At 41.3% G+C, this 19783-nt stretch overlaps 1 protein-coding gene across 5 annotated transcripts in view; it reads left to right on the top strand.

The window, feature by feature from the left end:
• The window catches only part of ATG4A (autophagy related 4A cysteine peptidase), a 63831-nt gene that overhangs the window by 21290 nt on the left and 22758 nt on the right, over positions 1-19783 (top strand). For 2 of the 5 annotated variants that reach the window (XM_060002658.1, XM_069540373.1), the window contains exons 2-4: positions 13847-13957; positions 17308-17379; positions 19471-19569. In XM_060002658.1, the coding sequence (XP_059858641.1) occupies positions 13847-13957; positions 17308-17379; positions 19471-19569 (282 nt within the window). Of the gene's footprint in view, positions 1-13846; positions 13998-17307; positions 17380-18301; positions 18313-19470; positions 19570-19783 lie in introns of those variants that run through there. The other 3 variants (XM_060002659.1, XM_060002657.1, XM_060002660.1) reach the window with 3 other exon arrangements.

Here is a 19783-nt window from a genome sequence, read left to right as displayed (position 1 = left end):
TATTTTTAGCTATTTCATTTACCTAAGGCTCATATGCTTAACTAGATTATGATTTTATGATGCCTTAGCTTGTTTATTTAACATTTAGTGAATGTTTATAAGGATGTTTCCTCTGTGTTCCTCACAGAACCACGTACGGAACTTAATAAATAATTGCCGCCTCAATTACTTAGAAATTCACATACAGGCTCTCTTAAGAAAGAGACAAGTGAACCCATCTTCTCTTCCAAGCACTTGGAGTACCCCTCCTAACAACCCACGCCACCTCCACCTCCTACAGAATCATAGAAATGCCATTAGAATAGGACTGTCCAATAGAACTGTGATGATGGAACTATTCTACAGCTGTGCTGTCCAATACGGTAGCCAGTAGCTGCACGTGGCTATTGAGTGCTTGAAATGTGGTTAAGGCAACTAACTGAATTTTTGGTTGTATTTAATTTGAATTAATTTAATTGTAGATAGCTGCACGTGGCTAGTGGCTACTGTACTGGATAGCATAGGTCTAGACCAGTGCTAAGAATTGTTATCCAGCTCTTTATTTTCAAAATTCTTGGTTGTCAGAAAAGCAGGGCACTGGAAGGAAGAGAAATGAAGATGGGGGCAGGGCCTATGCACAGATGAGCAGAGGCTGGGAAGACCAGGACACTAAGTGGACCCAGGAGGAAGGGGACGAAGGTACATTTTAGGCTGAGTTTTGTTTTTCTGGATTCCTCCTGTTTTCCTAGGCTCTGCTAATCAACCTGCCATCTACCATGCCCATCTACATGATCCCTATGCAGGTTGATTTTCCTCTTCGCTCTTTTTTTTTTAACCTCTCATTCCTTTGTCAACCAAATCCATGACTCCAACAGGTTCTGGCTGGATCAAGATTATTATCCCCCTATCCCCAACCATGTTTTTCTGCTACCATTTCATCACCCACACTTGAAAACTGCAACTTATTTTTGACTCTCTCTCTTTCTCACTCTTCCCAGACCCATCCCACATGCAGTTGCTTGCTAGATCCTTTTGGTGTTCCCCCATACAGGAGCTTCCTCCCTTCCCCCATCCCACTTATATCTTATTTCCATTAAGGTTCAGCTCTGATGCCACCTTTTCAAGGTTGTTGAAGATCCATTCATTCCCAGATTAATCATTTGTTGCCTTCCACATCACCTTCCTTTCTTTTTTTTTAATTGAAGTATAGTCGATTTACAATATTAGTTTCAGGTGTACAGCATTGTGATTCAGTACTTTTACATATTATACTCTGTTAAAAGTTATTACAAGACAATAGCTATAATTCCCTGTGTTATACAGTATATCCTTGTTGCTTATCTATCTTATACATAGTAGCTTTTATCTCTTAATCCCATACCCCTAATTTGCTCTTCCCCCCTTCCCTTTCCCCTTTGGTAACCATTAATCTGTTTTCTATATCTGTAAGTCTGTTTCTGTTTTACATATATATTTGCTTGTATTTTTTTTATATTCCACATATAAGTGATATCATACAGTATTTGTATTTGTCTAATTTATTTCACTAAGGGTAATATTCTCTAGGTCCATCCATGTTGCTGGAAATGGCAGTATTTCATTCTTTTTTATGACTGAGTAATATTCCATTGTATATATATACCACATCTTCTTTATCCATTCATCTGTTGATGGGCACTTGGGTTGCTTCCATATCTTGGCTATTGTAAACAGTGTTGCTATGAACATTGGGGTGTATGTATCTTTTTGAATTAGTGTTTTCGTTTTTTCCAGGTGTATACCCAGGAGTAGAATTGCTGGATCATATGGTAGTTTTATTTTTAATTTATTGAGGAACCTCCATACTGTTCTTCATAGAGGCTGCATCAATTTACATTCCCACCAACAGTATACAAGGGTTCCCTTTTCTTCACATCCTCTCCAACATTTATTATTTGTAGGCTTTTTGATGATAGCCATTCAGGTATGAGGTCATATCTCCTTGTTGCTTTGATTTGCATTTCTCTGATAACTAGTGATGTTGAGCATCTTTTCATGTGCCTGTTAGTCATCTGTATGTCTTCTTTGGAAAAATGTCTATTCAGGTCTTCTGCTCATTTTTTAGTTGGGTTGTTTGTTTTTTTGATATTGAGTTATATGAGCTCTTTGTATATTTTGGATATCAACCCCTTGTTGGTCATATCATTGGCAAATACTTTCTCCCATTCATAGTTTATCTTTTCATTTTGTGGATGATTTACTTTGCTGTACAAAAGCATTTAAGTTTAATTAGGTTCCATTTGTCTATTTTTACTTTTATTTCTTTTGCCTTAGGAGACAGACCCATAAAAATATTGCTAAAATTTATGTCAAAGAGTGTTCTACCTATGAGCTCTTCTAGGAGTTTTATGGTTTCAGGTCTTACATTTAGATCTTTAATCCATTTTGAGTTTATTTTTGTATGTGATGTGAGGAAATGTTCTAATCTCATTGTTTTACATATAGCCATCCAATTTTCCCAGCACCACTTATTGAAGAGACTGTCTTTTCTCCATTGTATATTCTTGCCTTCTTTGTTGTAGATTAATTGACCATAGGTGCGTGGGTTTATTTCTGAACTCTCTATTCTATTCTGTTTATCTATATGTTGGTTTTTGTGCCAGTACCATACTGTTTTGATTGCCATAGCTTTGTAGTATAATTATGAAGTCAGGGAGTATGATACCTCCAGATTTGTTCATTTTTCTCAAGATTGCTTTGGCAAGTCATGGTCTTTTGTGGTTCCATATGAATTTTATTTGTTCCAGTTCTGTGAAAAAAAATGTCATGGGTATTTTGATAGGAATTGCATTAAACCTATAGATTGCTTTGGGTAGGATGGCCATTTTAACAAATATTAACTCTTCCAATCCAAGAGCACAGTGTATCTTTCCATTTCTTTGTATCATCTTCAGTTTCATTCAGAATGCTTTATAGTTTTCAGAGTATAGGTCTTTCACCTCCTTGGTTAAGTTTATTTGTAGATAATTTATTCTTTTTAATGCAATTTTAAAGGGAGGGTTTTTTTTTCTTACTTTCTCTTTTTGATAGTTCATTATTAGTGTACAGAAAAGCAACAGATTTCTATGTATTAATCTTGTATCCTGCAACTTTGCCAAATTCATTTATTAGTTCTAATAGTTTTGGGGTGGAGACTTTAGGGTTTTCTGTATAAAGTAGCATGTCATCTGCAAATAGTGACAGTTTTACTTCTTTCCATCCAATTTGGATACTTTTATTTCTTTTCCTTGTCTGATTGCTGTGGCTAGGACTTCCAATACTATGTTAAATAGTGGAGAGAATGGGCATTCTTGTCTTGTTCCTGAATTTAGAGAAAAGGCTTTTAGCTTTTTACTGTTGAATATGATGTTAGCTGTGGGTTTGTCATAAATGGCCTTTATTGCATTGAGATATGTTCCTGCTATACCTAATTTGATGAGAGTTTTTATCATGAATGGATATTGAACTCTGTCAAATGCTTTTTCTGCATCTATTGAGATAATCGTGATTTTTGTCCTTCCTGTTGTTAATATGGTGTATCTCATTGATTGATTTGCAAATTTGAACCACCTTTGTGTCCCTGGAATAAATCCAACTTGAATAAATCCAACTTGATTATGGTATATGATCCTTTTTATATATTGTTGGATTCAGTTTGCTAATAGTTTGTTGAGGATTTTTGCATGTACATTCATCAAAGATACGGGCCTGTAATTTTCTTTTCTTGTAGCATCTTTTTGTGGTTTTGGTATTGGAGTAATCGTGGCATTGTAGAAAGAATTTGGGAGTGTTCCATCCTCTTAATTTTTCAGAATAGCTTGAGAAGGAGAGGTGTCAGTTCTTCTTTATATGCTTGGTAGAATTTCCCCGTGAAGCCATCCAGTCTTGCAGTTTTGTTTGCTGGGAGTGTTTTTTTTTTTTTAATTACAAATTCAATTTTGCTACTAGTGATCAGTGGATTCAAATTGTCTGTTTCTTCTTGATTCAGTCTTAGCAGGTTGTATGTTTTTTGAAATTGGTCCATTTATTCTAGGTTGTCAATTTGTTGGCATATAACTATTCATAGTATTCTCTTATGATTTTTTGTATCTCTGTGGTATGGATGTCATTTCTCCTCTTTTCATTTCATATTTATTTGGGTCCTCTCTCTTCTTGGTGAGCCTGGCTAAAGGTTGATCAATTTTGTTTATATTTTCAAAAAAATAGTTCTTGGTTTCATAGATCTTTTCTATTGTTTTTTTATCTCTATTTTATTTATTTCCTCTCTGATCTTTATTATTTCCTTCATTCTGCTGACTTTGGGCTTTGTTCTTTTTTTTAACATCTTTATTGGAGTATAATTGCTTTACAATGGTGTGTTAGTTTCTGCTGTACTGTTTGTTCTTTTTCTAATTCCTTTAGGTGGCATGATCGGTTGTTTATTTGAGATTTTTCTTGTTTCTTGAGGAAGGCCTGTATTGCTATAAACTTCCTTCTTTGAACTGCTTCTGCTACATCCCATAGATTTTGGAATGTTGATTTTCCATTTTCCTTTGCCTCAAGGTATTTTCTGATTTCCTCTTTGATTTCTTCATTGACCTGTTGGGTTTTTAGTAGCATGTCATTTAGTTTCCATGTGTTTGTGATTTCCCCATTTTTCTTCCTGTCATTGATTTCTAGTTTCATACTGTTGTGGTCAGAAAAAATGCTTGATATAATTTCTATCCTCTTAAGTTTGTTGAGACTTGTTTTGAGGCCTAGCATGTGATCTATCCTGGAGAACATTCTGTGTGCACTTGAAAAGAATGTATATTGCTGTTTTTCATTGTAATGTCCTGTAGATATATATTAAGTCCAACTGGACTATTTTGTCATTTAAGACCACTGTTGCCTTATTGATTTTCTGCCTGGATGATCTGTCCATTGATGTGAGGTGGTAAAGTCCCCTACTATTATTTATTATTGTCAATATCTCCTTTTATGTCTGTTAGTCTTTGCTTTATATATTTAGGTGCTCCTGTATTGGGTACATATATGTTAACAAATGTAATATCCTCTTCTTGTATTGATCCCTTTATTATTATTATATAATATGCTTCTTTGTCTTTTGTTATAGCTTTTGTTTTAAAGTCTATTTTGTCTGATATGAGTATTGCTACCCCCGCTTTCTTTGCATGTTTCTGTTTGCATGAAACATCTTTTTCCATCCCCTCACTTTTATTCTATGTGTCTTTATCCCTGAAGTGAGTCTTCTGTAGGCAGCATATTGAAGGGTCTTGCTTTTTATCTAATCAGCCACCCTATGTCTTTTGATCAGAGCATGTAGTCCATTGACATTTAAAGTAATTATTGATAAGTATGTACTTATTGCTATTTTATTACTTGTTTTCCACTTGTTTTTGTAGTTATTCTCTTTTCATTTCTTCTTCTTTTTGCTTCTTCCCTTGTGGTTTGAGGATTTTCTTTAGCAGTGTGCGTGTGTTCCTTTCTTTTTAGTTTTTGTGTATTTATTGTAGGTTTTTGATTTGTAGTTACCATGAGGTTCATATATGCTGACCTATAATTATATCTACTTGTTTTAAAGTAGTAGTCATTTAAGTTCAAACACATTCCAAAAGATCTACATTTTTTACTTCCCTGCCCTACATTTTTTTTTTTTTTTTTTTTTTTTTTTTTTTGCGGTACACAGGCCTCTCACTGCTGTGGCCTCTCCCACTGCGGAGCACAGGCTCCGGACATGCAGGCCCAGCGGGCATGGCTCATGGGCCCAGCCGCTCCGCAGCATGTGGGATCCTCCCAGACCAGGGCACGAACCTGTGTCCCCTGCATCGGCAGGCGGACCCTCAACCACTGCGCCACCAGGGAAGCCCCATTTTGTGTTTTTTGATGTCATATTTTACATCTTCAATCTTATCCCTTTACTGTTTACTGAAGTTATAGTTGCTTTTACAATTTTTTGTTTTTTAATCTACATACTGGCTTATTTAAGTGTTTGATCCTCAATCCTTACTATATATTTGCCTTTCCTAGTGGGATTTTCCCTTTCCTATAGATTCTTACTTCTTTTTCATTTAGAGAAGACCCTTCAGATTTCTTTTATGGTAGGTTTAGTATTGATGAACTCTTTTAGTTTTTGCATATCTGAGAAGTTATTTATCTCTCCTTGTAAATGATAATCTTGATGGGTAGAGTATCCTAGGTTGCAGGTTTTTCCCTTTCAGCACTTTGAATATATTATGTCACTCCCTTCTGGCCTGCAAGGTTTCAGCAAAGAAATAGCTGATAGCCTTATGGGGGTTCCCTTGCATATGACTCTTTGTTTTCCTCTTGCTGCCTTTAGAATTCTCTTTTTATCTATAACTTTTGCCATTTTAATTATGATATGTCTTGGTGTGGGTCTGTTTGGGTTCATCTTGTTTGGGGCCCTCTGTGATTCCTGTACCTGGATATCTGTTTCCTTCTTCAGGTTTGGGGAGTTTGCAGGCATAATTTCTTCAAGTACATTTTTGGTCTGCTTTTCTCTCTCTTCTCCTTCTGGAACCCATATAATGCAAATGTTTGGATGCTTAGTGTCCCAGAGATCTCTTCAATTGCTTTAATTTTTAAAAATTTGTTTTTCTTTCTGCTGTTCTGATTGTGTGGTTTCCATTATTCTGTCTTCTAGATCACTTATGTGTTCCTCTGTATTACTTTGTCTGCTATTCATTCCTTCTAGTGTGTTTTTTATTTCAGCTGTTGAATTATTCATTTCTGATTGGGTTTTTTTTATATTTTCTAGTTCCTTGTTGAAATGGTCACTGTTTAGATCAATTCTTTTCCCTAATTCAGTTAACATTTTTATTACCAGTGTTTTGAATTATGTGGTAAATCATTTATTTCCGTTTCATTATTTATTTTTCAGGGGCTTTCTCTTGCTCTTTCAATTAAGAGTAGTTATTCTGCCTTTTCATTTTGCTTAACTTTCTTGCCTCTGTGATTTAGGTGAAACAGTTATCTATTGCAGTCTTGAAGGTGTATTTTTCTGTGGGACCATCTCTATACAGACTGTGTATGCCGGATGCCTTTGGTGGGAGAGCTGGATTTGATGTGAATGCAAGTCACATCATTCCTCAGGGTGTGCTGGCAGCTATCACCTTTGTAGCTGGTGTGGCTGGAGCTATAAGGGCTAGAGCTGGAGGTGGGTGTGAGGTGGGACTTCCTCTCTGCTCAGTGGCTGTCACCACCCTCTTGGGGGTGGGGCCTGAGCTAACTCTGTTCCCTTTAAGTGTGTATTTTTCCCTCTCCCCACACCAGGACCTTTGCCCCAGAGGAGGAGAGTGCTGAAGCAAGCGGGGCCATGCACTGACAAAGGTCTAATGCACTGCCTGTATAGGTGTCTGTGGCTCCACATAGCCTCAGGTGCAGATCCCCTTTGTTCCTCACAGCCTCTGCCACCCCTGCCCTGTTGTGGAAAGACGGTGCCTGTGTGAACTCTCCATGTATATTGGGAGGTTAGCTGTGGTGCAGCAGCCACTGTCAGAGATCTGGGGGGCTTCTGAGGCACTGCTTGAGTAAGAGCTAAGAGTAGCTCCACTCTGGGACTGGGTCACCTCTGTGTCCCATAGTTGAGTCTTTTCCTCGTCATGGGCACCCCAGATCCAGTCAGTGCTGTGGCATGGGTTGAGCAGGGCTAGAGTATTCACTGAGCTTGGGCTGGCGGGCACGGCAAGGCAGTCACGGGAAACCCAGCAGCTGCTAGGGCAGACCTCTCTCTGCCCTGCCTTAGGGGCAGTTCCCCATTGTCTCTCACAGCTGGTCACTGTCCCCAGCCTCAGCTGCTCCCACCCTGTTGTAGAACTGCTCCTCAGGGCAGGCAGGGCCCTTGTGGTCACTCTGTGTGTATTGGGGTGGGGGAGTGAGCTGTGGTGGGGTGGCTGCCATCAGAGATCTGGGTGGCTTCTGGGACGCTGCTTGAGGAAGTGTCAACAATGGCCACTGCCGCCCCACCCAGGCTCCACCCCACGACTCAGTCACCTCTGCATCCCATGGTCAAGTCTTTTCTCTGGTCGTGGCTACCCCAGATCCAGTTGGAGTGCTGTGGCATGGAATGAGTGGGACGGAAGCATTGCTCGGTTCTTCAGGCTGAGGTGCATGGCTAGCTGGTCGTGGGAAAGCCAGCCGCCTCAGAGCAGATCGATCTCTGCCCTGCCTCGGGGACAGCCAACGTGCATGCACTCTTCACAAGTGGAGTCCAGTCTTGTTTGTCTAGCTGTCCTCCAACCAGCCGAGGGGCCTTGTCTCCTCCACAAAGAACCCCAGCTCTGGGACACCCAGTCTGTGGCTCAACCTGATCACTCCCCAGGGTGGGTGTCCACCCATGCGCCCTCCCTTTTCCTCTGATTCCCCTCCCAGGGGCACGGGTCTCAACCTGATCACTTTTCTTCCCTTCCTACTGGATTATGTGTGGATCGTTCTTACAATCTTGGTTGTACAGGAGTGCTTCTGCCAGTTTCCAGGGTTTTTTTTTTAATTAATTAATTAATTTATTTATTTTTGGCTGCGTTGGGCCTTTGTTTCTGCGTGGGGGCTTTCTCTAGTTGCGGCGAGAGGGGGCTACTTTTCGTTGTGGTGCGTGGGCTTCTCGTTGTGGTGGCTTCTCTTGTGGAGCACGGGCTCTAGGGGCGTGGGCTTCAGTAGTTGTGGCTCTCGGGCTCTAGAGCGCAGGCTTATTAGTCGTGGCACAGGGGCTTAGTTGCTTCTCAGCATGTGGGATCTTCCCGGACCAGGGCTCGAACCCGTGTCCTCTGCATTGGCAGATAGATTCTTTTCTTTTTTATTTTAATTAATTAATTGATTTTTAATTTTTGTCTACGTTGGGTCTTCGTTGCTGCATGCGGGCTTTCTCTGGTTGCCGTGAGCGGGGGCTACTCTTCCTTGTGGTTCATGGGCTTCTCATTGCGGTGGCTTCTCTTGTTGCAGAGCATGGGCTCTTGGTGCACAGGCTTCAGTAGTTGTGGCACGTGGGCTTCAGTAGTTGTGGCTCACGGGCTCTAGAGTGCAGGCTCAGTAGTTGTGGCACATGGGCTTAGTTGCTCCATGGCATGTGGGATCTTCCCAGACCAGGGCTCGAACCCACGTCCCCTGCCTTGGCAAGTGGATTCTTAACCACTGCACCACCAGGGAAGTCCCTCCAGTTAGTTCTAGTGAGAATTATTCCACATGTAGATGTATTTTTGATGCTTTTGTGGGGGGAGGTGGGCTCCATGTCATCTTACTCCACCATCTTGATCTCTTCTCTCTCACTTTCCTTTCTTATAGGACTTATTGTTGTTAGTTGTTTCCAGACCTATCCTCTCTACTAGATTAAAAGCTTTTGGAGGATGGAGGCTACATCTCAGTGATGTCTTATTCTCTGTGCTTAGCACATAGTAGGTACTCTGTAAAAATTTATGGAATGAGTATATTAATGTATATTCAGCCCTTACCATACCTGTCTGATGTGAACATTTTCTTATGTTTTTGAAGCTGTGACCTGACAGTACGTTAAATGTGTATGTATTAACCTAGTGAATATAACAAAAAGGAGACGGACTGACAGATATAGAGAACAAGCTAGTGGTTACTAGTAGGGAAGGGCAAGATAAGGGTCGGGGATTAAGAGGCGCAAACTACTATGTATAAAATATAAGCTACAGGTACATATAATACAAAACAGGGAGCATAGCCAACATTTTATAATAACTATAAATGGAATATAACCTTTAAAAATTGTGAATCACTGTGTTGTACACCTGAAACTTAAATAATATTGTACATCAACTATACCGCAGTTTTTAAAAAAATTCAAAAAATGTATCGCTGAGAAGGCAGTTTTGGAAGCAGCAGTATCCTGGAGTGCTTTTAGAATAGGGTGATCTACAAGGAAGATATGCTGTGGTGCCTCAGGCTTTTTCTGGCCCTGAGATTCTGTGACCTTTTGATTTCATTTTAGAGTGATTGTGTTGTTTGTGGGGCACAAACCCCACAGAATCTGGGAGCCTTGATGTACAAGTTTTGTTAAGCCCTATCAGAAAATCTTGTTTAAAATGATTTTTTCTTCATTTACTTGCAGTTTTACAAAATAATCCTTAGAAATATAGTCAATCACTGGAAAGCAAATTACTTATTTATTTATTTGCGGTACGTGGGCCTCTCACTGTTGTGGCCTCTCCCATCGCGGAGCGCAGGCTCAGCGGCCATGGCTCACGGGCCTAGCCGCTCTGCGGCATGTGGTATCTTCCTGGACCGGGGCACGAACCCGTGTCCCCTGCATCGGCAGGTGGACTCTGAACCACTGCGCCACCAGGGAAGCTCCCTGGAAAGCAAATTATTAAAGTAAGTTATCAGCAAAAATGGCAGAATGAGGACTTCTGAAAATTCTACCCATAATAGAAATGACAAGAATTGGCAAAAATGATCAGAATCAACTTTTGCAGCACTCTGGAAATTAACCAAAGGCTTGCACCAATCTGGGGAGTATTTATTCATGAAAAACGGCTGCATTTTGGTAAGAATAGTAAGCTTTGTGGCGTTTTCACTTGCGCTATGCCCATCCTTTGCTCTCCAGCTCTGCAGTAGCCTTGAGAATCCACAGCCTGCAGCCATAGGGAAAGCCAGCAACCTGGTAGCCCCTGGAGGACGCAGAACACGGTTGGAGCTCCTGTCAAGCCTCATTTCTAGAGAATTGTCATTATTTGATCTGTCTGACAATTCCCGGAAGACCCCACTTACAAGACTTGTATTTATTTGTCCTGACTTGGAGGTACAGAAAGCCTTCCCTGCCGGGGCTTTTTTGGAAAATTATTAGAGGCAATTGATTAACTTCACAGCTGTTTGAGGAGTAGATAACCAAAAAGTTTAAAAGGTAAAGCTAAGGAATAATATATCCACTGGGGCTTTGAAAAGTTCAGGCATATTCCTGGGAATATGGGAGGACCACATGCATGTTCAGGGCTATGTTCATTCCCAAGGCTGTGCGCATGCTCAGGAAAGACCTGAGAAGGCCCTCAGCTCTCACTCTGGCTATCCTCGAGCTCTGTACAAGCAGAAAGGGAAAACTAAGGCAGAGTTAATCAACTGCCTGGCTGACTGTTGAAGGCATGCCCCAACATGTACACAGAGCCACTTGGCCAAGACTGGGAGACTTTTTGGTTCCAGGAGTTTATGGAAACCTTTTTATGAATTATTAGTTGACTACGAAGCTAACCCAGCAGAGACTTCGGTGCAATAATTATTAAAGTAGAATGGAACAGAGTGAAGCCTATTGTCTATCGGACCTTGTAGAAGCTAATTCTTGGTCCACCAAGCTGCAGTATTTGCAGCTCTGCCTGTACAGTTCTATGTCTTTATAAACAGGCTGAAAGGGCAAGGAACTCATATGGGGCTGATGTCTTGTTTGTTAATTTTAAGACAAGACAAAAGTAGTTTTCGAAAATTTTTTTCCAAAGGATTGCCGTTAGTGAGAAGTGATTTGTTTGGAAATGCCATTTCACTTCTGCGCCCCAGCCACATCCCAGCTGGCTTCTTCGTCTCTTGGAGGTCTTCTTGTGGAAGACCAATTCCTCTCTCCTCCCCGGACTCCCATTTATATACTCTCCCTGTGTTACTGCCCTTTGCTTCTGTTAATCTCATCTTCTGTTCTGGCTTTTCATTTGTTTCATCCATGTAGCTTTCAATTCAGGCTGGCTATGGCCTGACACACTGCATTCTGGGAGTCTGTTTTCTAAGAGGAGAATCAGGCAGAATAGAGACTGTAATGCCCTTTCTGCTGGCCTTGGGGGGCGGTGTGGAAGAGCAAGAGGAAAATTCTTTGGCTACCATTTTGGTCAGAGCCATCTCAGATGAAGCAGTGCAGTTCTCACAGCCTTTAAGGGGCTGTACTAATTTGACCAGATAGCTGGGCAATGACTCACTGAGACAGGGTTGGCGATAGAAAAATGTTTCTTTTTTCAGCCAGTACTAAAAAAAGACCCAAGGCTTATATGCATACATGCTGTACATTCATCCAGTGCCACCCTTCCTCATCCCTACCAGGGGAATGCCAGAGAGGTTGCCCCTTTCCCACACTCCTCGCAAGCTACTTATTTCCTGACTTCTTTTTTCTCTTTTCTATGCTACACTGGATGTTCATCTTAAGCTGATTTCTCTTGCCTGTGAGGGGTGTAGAGTAGGGTGGGGAGGTACACAGTGTGATTTATGCCACCTCAGTCCACCACCTCCTGGGGATGGCCTGACCTGGATGATCATTTTTAGCCTGCTGTTTCCTGGGCATGGGCCAGGGGCTGAGGCCAGTGGCAGAAAGGCTAAGACGGCACAAGCTCCCTGGCAGATTCGGCAGTGATGAGTTTTCACTGGGGAATGAAATGGCTGTCTCATTTCTAACTTCTTTAGGTTTGAAATACTGCCAAGGCTGTAACCCTAATGATTAAAACATCTTGAGGAGAAAGGCTACCTAAATCCCTGAAAGATTAGACTTCTGGAATGTGTTTCAAGAAAGGCAGTATCCCTGGGTAGCTGTGTTTCTAAAATTTTAACTTCAAACAAATTATAACTTCAATTTATACAAATTATACAAAGTATAACATCAGCCTCCAACCACGTAACCTGTTTTCATGATCAGATAAGACTCATTTATACTTAAGAACATTTATTTCTATGAAAACAGCATGCCTTAGAAAACAAAGCCAAAAGAAAGCAATTTGTCCTTTCAAGTGAGCTTAAACACATCCCACGATGCCATTTTTTATAGGAAACTATTCCCCTGCTGCTCTTAGGGACTGGTCTGGGAGAGTCCCTGCAGCTACTTGTATCTGCACAAAATGACCCCTACTCTGTCTGAGCTCCCCTCCCCATAGGGGCTGGGAGCCTCCAAGAGCTGAGAAGAGAAGGTGTGTGTTGAGTTGTCTCAGCTTTGAACTGGAAATATGATTTGTCATTGAAATAACACCATAAACTATGATATATACTAGCAATTTGATTTTTCTGGTTACAGGTTAAGATAGATTTTTCTGGGCTGGCTTGGAAACTTATTTACCTACAATATTCTTTCTCTCAGAAAATTACTTAAAGGGAACTTTTGCAATAAGACCCCTTCATAAATCAGTCTCGACTCTTTTAGCAGACCCTTTCTCCGCAGGTGGTACAAAAGTGAATATTAACATATCTCGCATTACATGGCCATAAGTTCTGAGACTGTGGCCTGTGAACTTATGAGATTTAATTGTATTTTGTTCAGTTGCTTTCTCTTGAGAGAGAGTCACTTGTGAATCCCAAGAACAAGTTATATTTATCGGCAGCTTCAAGATTCTTCTTTGCAGAAGTTATAAGTGAATAAAATGGTAAATGAAAGTACTGTTAAAACATCTGGTCTTCCAGCTAAAATATTACGTTTTCACTGTTGTATAGTCTTTCAGGCTTATCATAACCCCCTTCTAAGCCACTGGCCGCTAGAAACCTCACAATATTCCCTGTGATGTGGACAGGGGTTAGGTATGCAGGTATTATTGTGCCACCTGCTACAGTCACACTAGGAGAAGCTGGAAAGTGACTATTTACAAAGAAAGCCCCATTGGAAAAAAAAAGTTTGACATAGCTGTGATCAAAAAATTATTCAGAGATGGTGCCACATGGGACAATGAGAAAGGGAAGGTCAAAATAGGTGGTCAAGAGGAAATCCCTCTACTAAAGAATTTTCAGGCCTTGTGAGTGTCTTTGTTCCTCAAGGAAAAGGATTTGCTTCCATTAAATTCTAGCCAGCCACCTTTTACCTTCAGGACAAAGGTAATAATCAGTAAACCAAAGAAGCAAGCCCTCTGTATTAAATTTTGCCTAAGTTTCTTTCTTTTTCTTTCAGTTTTATCCAAGTATGAAAACCAGATTACTATTTTCGCTGACTACCTAGAAGAATTTCCAGATACAGATGAGCTGGTATGGATCTTGGGGAAACAGCATCTTCTTAAAACCGGTAAGGTTTGGTAGCATTGGACTGTGAGAACCCAAATGAGGTGGGTGCCCAGGGTTAAGGTCCTATCCTGTTTTCCTCCTTGGGTTGATAAGGGTTAATGCTACTCCTAGGCGGATTTACCTGACAACCAGAGGAGTTTTAAGCCTCAGGCCCCTTGCTTGCATGCAAGGTCCCTTCTAAGGCCCTGAGAGGCCCTAGCAGCGTGTTCACATGGTCATTGGTATTTGTACGATTTGAAAAAGTCATGTATTTTTGTTCTTTTCCTTAAAGGAGAACCCCCAGATTCTATAAGCCTCGGGTTTCAAAAAACATGGACCTGCTCCTGGTATCACTAACCAGTATCTAGTCTTTGATGACTGGGCTACATACTTCTCATTCCTCTCACGTCCTTTTCTATCTAGATGAAAAACACTGCCACCCAAGGGACTTCTAAACAGCTGTTTAGAAGTCAGCAACAATATCAGACACTGAGAAGTCTTATAGTTTTAGAGCTTTTGCTGACTGCAGCACTGTCTCCGTTTATTCTGATATTGTATAGAACTTTTTACCCACTGCAACTAGAGGGAAAGGAGGCTTGGATTTTTCTTCTTTACCCTTACTCTCTTATAGATTGGGAAAGACCTTTTCACCTGAAACTGCTAACAACCCAGCACATAGATAAAGCCTGAACTTGGAGAGAGGCAGCTCTGATTTTTGTATCTGAGGAGAGATCCTCTTTGGAGGCCCTAGCATGGCGGGAGGGACAGAAGAAGCTGATCAAAAGGCAGGAGGGGGGACTTCCCTGGCAGCTCAGTGGTTAAGACTCTGCGCTTCCAATGCAGGGGGCGTGGGTTCAATCCCCGGCTGGGGGACTAGGATCCCACATGCCACACGGCATGGCCAAAAAATTTAAAAAAAAAAGGCAGGAGAGGAAGTTATCATCTCTTAACTCCATCTGAGTCTGGCTTCATCCTTTTGATTGGAGAATCCTGAATAGTAGAGAGCACCTAGTGCTAGCAATTAGGAGACCTTTTGTATTCAGGCTCTTCTACCTTGGATAATTCACTTTCTCTTTCCACATCTTAACTCCTTTCACCAGTAATTAACTGGAGGGGGACTGGAGGTGATCTCTTCTAGTTCAGCATTCCATGACAACAGGGATCCCCAAGTTGCCATATATGCCCATTTTCTTTTTTTTAACATCTTTATTGGAGTATAATTGCTTTACGATGGTGTGTTAGTTTCTGCTTTATAACAAAGTGAATCAGCTATACATATACATACATCCCCATATCTCCTCCCTCTTGTGTCTCCCTCCCACCCTCCCTATCCCACCCCTCTAGGTGGACACAAAGCACCGAGCTGATCTCCCTGTGCTATGCGGCTGCTTCCCACTAGCTATCTATTTTACATTTGGTAGTGTATATATGTCCATGCCACTCTCTCACTTTGTCCCAGCTTACCCTTCCCCCTCCCCGTGCCCTCAAGTACATTCTCTATGTCTGCGTCTTTATTCCTGTCCTGCCCCTAGGTTCTTCAGAACCATTTTTTTTTTAGATTCCATAATTATGTGTTAGCATATGGTATTTGTTTTTCTCTTTCTGACTTACTTCACTCTGTATGACAGTCTCTAGGTCCATCCACCTTGCTACAAATAACTCAATTTCGTTTCCTTTTATGGCTGAGTAATATTCCATTGTATATATGTGCCACATCTTCTTTATCCATTTCATCCGTCGATGGACACTTAGGTTGCTTCCATGTCCTCAAATATGCCCATTTTCAAATGTTAGGCTGGAAAAGGCCTTTCAAGGTGAAATTATTATTAAAATGTCTATACAACTTTTCCCCAGACTTTCTAGCATATAGGCAAGCTGGAAGACATAGAGAATATCAGAGGAAGGAGTGAGTGGCGTGAGCATTTGAGAGGAGGGAATATAATAACAGCTAACATTTACCTCAGGCTTACTGCATACTGTACCATGTAAGCTACTACTTTCCATGTAGTGTTATCTTGTTGAATACTCATAAGTCTATGAAGTAGGTACGATCATTCTCCCCATTTTACAGATGAGGAAACTGAAGCTTAGAGAGGTTAAGTGACAAGCCCACACAGTTGGTAAGTAGTAGAGTCAGGGTTCAAACCCAGGCAGAATATGGCTCCAGAAGTCTTGCTCTTAACCATTTTACGTCTGCTTCCCATAATGTGCTAGGCACCGGCAACATGAAGGGGAAGGAAAATCCAGACAGCTCAACTTTCTGATTTGTTCAAAGGAAAGGCAGGAGAAAAAATAGAGACTATTGGATAAAATTGAACTTCCTTTTCTTCTTTTAAAGTGCAATGGCTATAAGTTCTCTATAGAATACAAATATAGATGTGTTGTTGAGAAGGGGGAGAGAGAAGACTAAGAAAGACAGAACCACATCTAAGTACAGATGACATGTGGATGCCAGATTTGTGGCCATCGAAGTAAATTTATGCCATGAAATACAAGAAAGCATGCTTTGGAAAAAAATATACAAAAGCATTTGTGGTGTTATACATCCATTTAGATTAAAAACGCCAGTTGCAGTAGGTAGTATTGATAAATTTCTTATACACTTAATTTGCTTAGCAGGGACATCTCCTTCATAGTTAAACATTTGTGTGTACCCCCCCCCCACATACACACACACACACACACACACACACACACACACACACACACACACGACCCATCCCTAGTTTTAGATAACAGACAGTGGATGCTGATAAGAGATCCAACCAACCGTCATCATTCAGGCAGGGGCTGATTGCCTTGTGAGCAGGTTATCCAGGATCCTTGCTTTTCCTAGTCCTTGTCTTTTGGTCATGTGACCCCAGTGTTAAGTACCTGTTGGGGCTTTGGCTCTCAGTGAGAAGGAGGCAGGAACCACTCAGCATCATTGTACTAGCCAGTAGCTCTGATCAAAACATAGGTGGGGGCTTCCCTGGTGGCACAGTGGTTGAGAGTCCGCCTGCCGATGCGGGGGACACGGGTTCGTGCCCCGGTCCGGGAGGATCCCATGTGCTGCGGAGCGGCTGGTCCCGTGAGCCGTGGCCGCTGAGCCTGCGCGTCCAGAGCCTGTGCTCCGCAACGGGAGAGGCCACAGCAGTGAGAGGCCCGCATACCGCAAACAAACAAACAAACAAACAAAAATACATAGGTGGGAGGAAATGCTGAAATTATTTGGCTAAAATGAGTTTGGGTTGCCTATGAATTTCCCTTAGCCTCATGACAATGGAATTGTCTGGTTATTTGAAATTGAGTTTGCTGCTGGCTCAGAAATCAAAGGCAGATATCTTCAGATGGGATACGGTGATTTAATTTTAATTTCACATTTAATTACAGAAAAATCTAAGCTGTTGTCTGATATAAGTGCTCGTCTGTGGTTTACATACAGAAGGAAATTTTCACCGATTGGTAGGTATATCATTTATTATACTGTGCTTTCTTCTTTGTAGATAGCTTTCCTGAGGTTATCAGTGACATCATGGAAACCTCAGAACTAACAGCTCACTATGGCGAAGAATTTAATGTGGCGGAGTAGTTAAGTCTTATGCTTCATCCAGAAATCTCATTGCCGACGTGCCTCATCGTGTATGGTTCCATGGTGTTAATGTGTAATGCCAGTATACTTTTGAGCCCAACCACCTCCAAGTGTTCAGGCACTTAGAAGTGTTACTTGTTTTAATTCTAAGAGCAAGGCAAAAGTCAAGCTTTTAATTTGGACAGTATCTATTAAATTATAATCCACTGCTTTGTGGAGATATTTGATTACTAAAGATGGCTGTACCTTGAAGGAAAGAAAATAATTCCTTTGCTTTTTTTTTCCCTGTGAGATGAAAACATCTTGCCACTGGGAGATGAATTATAATGGACTTGCTTGGAACTAATTCTAGTCAGTTAAGAGTACCAGCTGCTGTCTAGAAAAAAGGACAGTTCAATGAGCTAAGTGAATAGGATCCCTCCAGAGAAAATTTGTGAAATGTTTGCAAGTAGGGTGACCTCTTCCTAGTCTCGTGGTACTGTAGGAAAGGATCACCAAACTCAAATGGTGGAAGCTATTCTAAGAGGAAACCTGTCTGACTAATTTTGGTCCAGGACTGGACCTAGTAACTGGAGTGAAATAAACCTTTCTGATAAGTACAAACAGTGAAGTTCACACAGACATTTTTTTTTTTTTTTTTGCTCTCCACAGGAAGTACCTGAGCAAAATACGCAAAAGAACAATCTTTAGTACCCAGTGATTCTAAACTGTTAAACTTTTTTCTGGGTGAAGAGATCTTTGCAAGATTTGAAAACATTTGCAGTTCAACTCTGACAATGTTTTGGAAGAGATGATCTTTTTTTTATGTGGGCTTCCTTGCATCTTTTCCATACTAATCTGGCCCATAATCCCACCATTAGCAAGAGCCAAAGGACTCCCCTTCCAGCTCACAAATTGGCTCAACCTTCCCCATCTTGCTGTAGCAACTCTCCTTCAGTCCCCACAACACAAGGAAAGGAGCGGCCACCTTGGCCCACTTGTCTTATGTGGTTGATGACCCCCTTTACAGTTAGTCTTGTGAGACCATGCTTACAGCATACTTTTCCACTTCCATGTTGGGAAATGAAGCAATGAAAGCAGAATGTCTCTTCCACCATCCAAGTTATCTCATTTCACTGGTACCTTGAAAAAGGATACTGAGCTCACCCTGGCCACGTTTATGGGATTTTTGTTACATCAAGTGTTCTTAAAATGGAACCCGTTGCCTTATTAACTGGCTTTGTGCCTTTTAAAAAGGTAGTACATTTCTAATTTATTGGTGGTATTTTTAATTATGACCATACTCATAACACCAAATATTTACATCGTCCTGAGTGGGTTGTAGAACACTTTTATACTCTCTCTTTTAATTCTTACAATATCCACTAATAGTAGGCAAGGCATGTGCTATTATCCCCAGTCTACAGATGCGACTGGTCTTCTGATGCCTAATCTAGGACTCTTTCCTCTATTTCACATTCTCCCTCTTACTGTTCAGACCTTCATAATGTATATTTAGAACAGTCAAGAGCCTTCCAGATTTCCTTGACCATTTTGATAATCAAGTTTGGTAGCATTTATTCCTTAACTAAGGTAAGATTGCCCTCCCCGAGAAGTGAGTTGTGAAAAGTCAGGTTCGGTCAAGCAGATGATGACATGGCATGGACTAAGTGTTGGTAGTCATACATGTTAGTCATATACCAAAACCGTACACATACCTGGATGTCTCTAGGCAGAAAACATAAGGGGCAGGTTTTGTTCATTTGTTTGTTTTCCTTTGGCCATAGAACCTGTTTTGGTTAACTCAGCATTATCTTTGCAAGTCCCACCCTGTAACAAACCCTGTTTGATGTCTGACTTTATCTCTTGCCTCTCTATTCCGAGTATGTGTGCCTGTCTGTCTTGTATGATTCCCAAATATGCTGATGTTTCGGGAAAGGGCAGTTCAAGGAACTCATATTCATTCCCATCCATTTTGCCAACAGGGGGAACGGGCCCTTCGTCAGACGCCGGCTGGGGATGTATGCTACGCTGTGGACAGATGATGCTGGCTCAAGCCCTTATCTGCAGACACTTGGGCAGGGGTGAGTTCAATTTGTTCTGGAAACTGCCTCGGAGACCTCTGCAGTCACACTTGCTGCTGGTAGTTTAGCACTGGTGCCGAGGGAACAGAGCTGCAGGTCCTGAAGTGCTCTCTGCAAGTCCAAGTAGTGGGGCTGACAAGTTGACAAAACCTCTCGTGAGAAGAAAACAGCCGGCATTTCCTTGTGACTCACCAAGCTGGAGACATATTTTCCT

Source organism: Delphinus delphis, chromosome X, assembly GCF_949987515.2.
Source record: "Delphinus delphis chromosome X, mDelDel1.2, whole genome shotgun sequence".
NCBI classification, from domain to species: domain Eukaryota; kingdom Metazoa; phylum Chordata; class Mammalia; order Artiodactyla; family Delphinidae; genus Delphinus; species Delphinus delphis.
The sequence above is the reverse complement of the archived record's forward strand: the minus strand, read 5'-3'. Positions and strand labels throughout refer to the sequence as shown.